The sequence below is a fragment of the Cyprinodon variegatus genome, unplaced genomic scaffold (genome assembly GCF_000732505.1).
Source record: "Cyprinodon variegatus isolate N-32 unplaced genomic scaffold, C_variegatus-1.0 Scaffold11, whole genome shotgun sequence".
NCBI classification, from domain to species: Eukaryota; Metazoa; Chordata; class Actinopteri; order Cyprinodontiformes; family Cyprinodontidae; genus Cyprinodon; species Cyprinodon variegatus.
Genome location: NW_015150464.1, coordinates 1402650 through 1405375, shown reverse-complemented (window position 1 = coordinate 1405375; position 2726 = coordinate 1402650). Strand labels below are relative to the sequence as shown.

General features: G+C 37.9%; 1 protein-coding gene across 1 annotated transcript in view; it reads left to right on the top strand.

Annotated features, from left to right (window-relative positions):
* The window catches only part of LOC107088489 (sorbin and SH3 domain-containing protein 1-like), a 73127-nt gene that overhangs the window by 21663 nt on the left and 48738 nt on the right, over positions 1 to 2726 (top strand). The window contains exons 8-10 of the mRNA XM_015380700.1: positions 1295 to 1431; positions 1672 to 1732; positions 1833 to 1907. Coding sequence (XP_015236186.1) covers positions 1295 to 1431; positions 1672 to 1732; positions 1833 to 1907 — 273 coding nt within the window. The remainder of the gene's footprint in view (positions 1 to 1294; positions 1432 to 1671; positions 1733 to 1832; positions 1908 to 2726) is intronic.

Genomic DNA, 2726 nt, shown 5'->3' with positions numbered 1-2726 from the left:
CATTTTGCACCAGGACAGTTAATGAGCAACCTGTACTTGTGTGCTTGTTTGTTCTGTTTAAAATTTTATTTTGGAATAAAGAGTATAAAATATAAAAAATAGTTTTTGTCCGATTCATCGATTAATCGAAAAAATAATCGGCCGATTCATCGATTTTTAAAATAATCGTTAGTTGCAGCCCTAGTGGGAACGCTGGGACACTTTTTCCACCTGGATCCCCGCTCTTTCTCCCCTCCTTATGTTCCTCCATTTTCACACAAACTTGCCCCCCCTTCCTCACCGCCTCGTTCGTATCTAGACCCACAGCTAATTCCTGATTGTCCCTCTTGCATTGTGGGTTGGAATGACTTAGCGCAGACCACGCTTCAATATTGGGCATAAATCAAAAATATCTGCGTCAAGCTCACTGCGACACGCTGCTGCAGGATGATAGCCAGCCCTTTACTCAGCGGGGTCCAAAATCTTCTTGTCAGATGAAATTCAAGTCTTGCCTTTTATTTGGAGAAAGAGGGAGAGTACTGAGACACAGAATCGACTTTGCTTGAAGGCTAGTGTGGCGTTTCGGCAGTCAGCTGGTGTCGGTTCGGTGGATTTATCAGATACAAGTGAAAAGGTCTATAAATTATTTTAAAAAGAAAGATGATACCGGACCTGAGGTCTCTGCAGTCCTGCAGGGTTTTTCTTTCCTCCATGTTGTGCAGCATTAGTGCATTATTTTATCCAGAAGTGCAGATACAGTATAGTACATGTTTTGTTTTTTTTAATGGATGACACGTGTAATAAAAAAAAACATTTTACCAATCAGGTCATATTTAAATTTTTTAAAGAAGCTGAATTCTTAATGGCATTAAATTGAAGCTATCATCAAATATCCTTATAGGATTAATCTTAACGACTTTATTCTAACTAACAAGATATTCCTGATTTGCCATTATCTGCATGAAGTTTGCATTTTCTTCTATCTTTTTAGTGTTTTCTACACCTTCTCTGTTCCGTCATTAGAAATATTTATGTTTCTTTCATCTTTTCTCCATTTTTCTCCTGTAATATAATGTCCATATAATCTGTAAAACTCCCTGCATAATTATAATAAAGCTATTGACATGCATAAATAAAGCGGGACACTATGGCGTTAGCCGTACTGCTCCACTTCAGAAAGGAAAATCTGTTGGGCTCTTTTTTGGCATCAAGACAATTATTCTTATTGCCACTTTGCCAGACAGGACACTGTTAAAAAAAAGAAATATTTATGTGGCTGTTTTTGTTCTTATTGCGGTCTCTTATGCTTTTTTAGAGCCGACCCCAGACATAGACAAAGGTCCTGGCAGGAACTCTGTGAGTCCAGTCTCTGATATGGACGGGAAGAGGCTGCGGCTATCATTGCACTCCCCCGACCTCGGCCCTATAAGCAAACCCATTGTGCCTGTGCGGGTGAGAAACCACACAATCTGTCTGATGAAGACAGATTTACTGGCTTATAAAGACTCGTCTGTTCACAGAAATTATGTTTTCGTTTCTGTTCTCTGGATCGTTTAATGTTATAATGAACAAAATGACAAATGTCGGCCAGAATCCATCTGTTTTACTCATAGAAATAAACAATTACAGATAAAAATTCAAATGCTAATTTTAGCTTTTAGTTGTTTCTTATTTCTTATCTTTTCATTTCAGAACACTGAGAAATCCAAGGACTGGTATAAGAATATGTTCAAACAGATACACAGAATACCCGGTAAGTCTGTTTCCCTGAGCTTAAATCCTCCCTGTTGCCCTCCAACATGTGTGTGTGTGTGTGTCCCTCATGTCCTCTGTCTCTCCGTCACTGTGCTCAGAGCCTATTGAGGAAAATCCCTACCGCCCCACCTACATTTTCCCCGAGACCTATGACATTCGCATGAACCCAAAAGGTATACGACGGCGGCGGCCGTGGTCTCATTGGCTTTACTAATCTGCTGCCCCTCTTCAGCTTCCGTCTCTAGAAACCAGCCAATCACATGCGCTGATGATGCACAGAGCATCTGATAAGCTTCAATACGACCTTCTGTGGTCGTTTGTCCAGACCGCAGAGCCACCAGTCACCACGATAAGCTCAGCTTCATTTCACATGAAGTTGTGTTCGAAAAGTGAAACATAAAGGGTTTAAACGGGGTCAGGGAGGTTCAGACTCTTAGACCAAGCATGACTTTTTTCTTTTTTTAATTTATTTTAGCTAAATTTGGATCTTAAAATCCCAAAGTCAACATTTTTCTAAGCTAAATAAAAACAAACATTGGAGAAACTTAAAGAGCCTTAAAAAAAGATGCTATTAGATTTTCGGTGTGGTTTTTTCAGAACATTATTTGGAAAAAAATATCTTGATTTATTGGAAGACAATAAAATATAAAGAATATATGAAAACATTTAATATAAAAAAGCAATATTGATTGTAATCAATTATATTTTTTATATTCACTTTCCTTCATTGAGCTTCTGGAATGTCCTTCAGGCTTTTAGACGTTTACTGTTCCTTTTTAATCCCATTTTTAATCAGCGTCTCAGAAAATAACACCAGGAGCTGCCGAAAGCTAAAGCCTGGATGTATTACCTTTAAATCTTTTCCTAAATTAAAATACATTTTCCATTCTGTTTATACCAGTCTTGCTGCCTAAAATTTCAGATTTTACAAATTACACAAATTTCACATAATTATCCAAACGTTATAGCTATCAGTTTACTAATTTTATTTG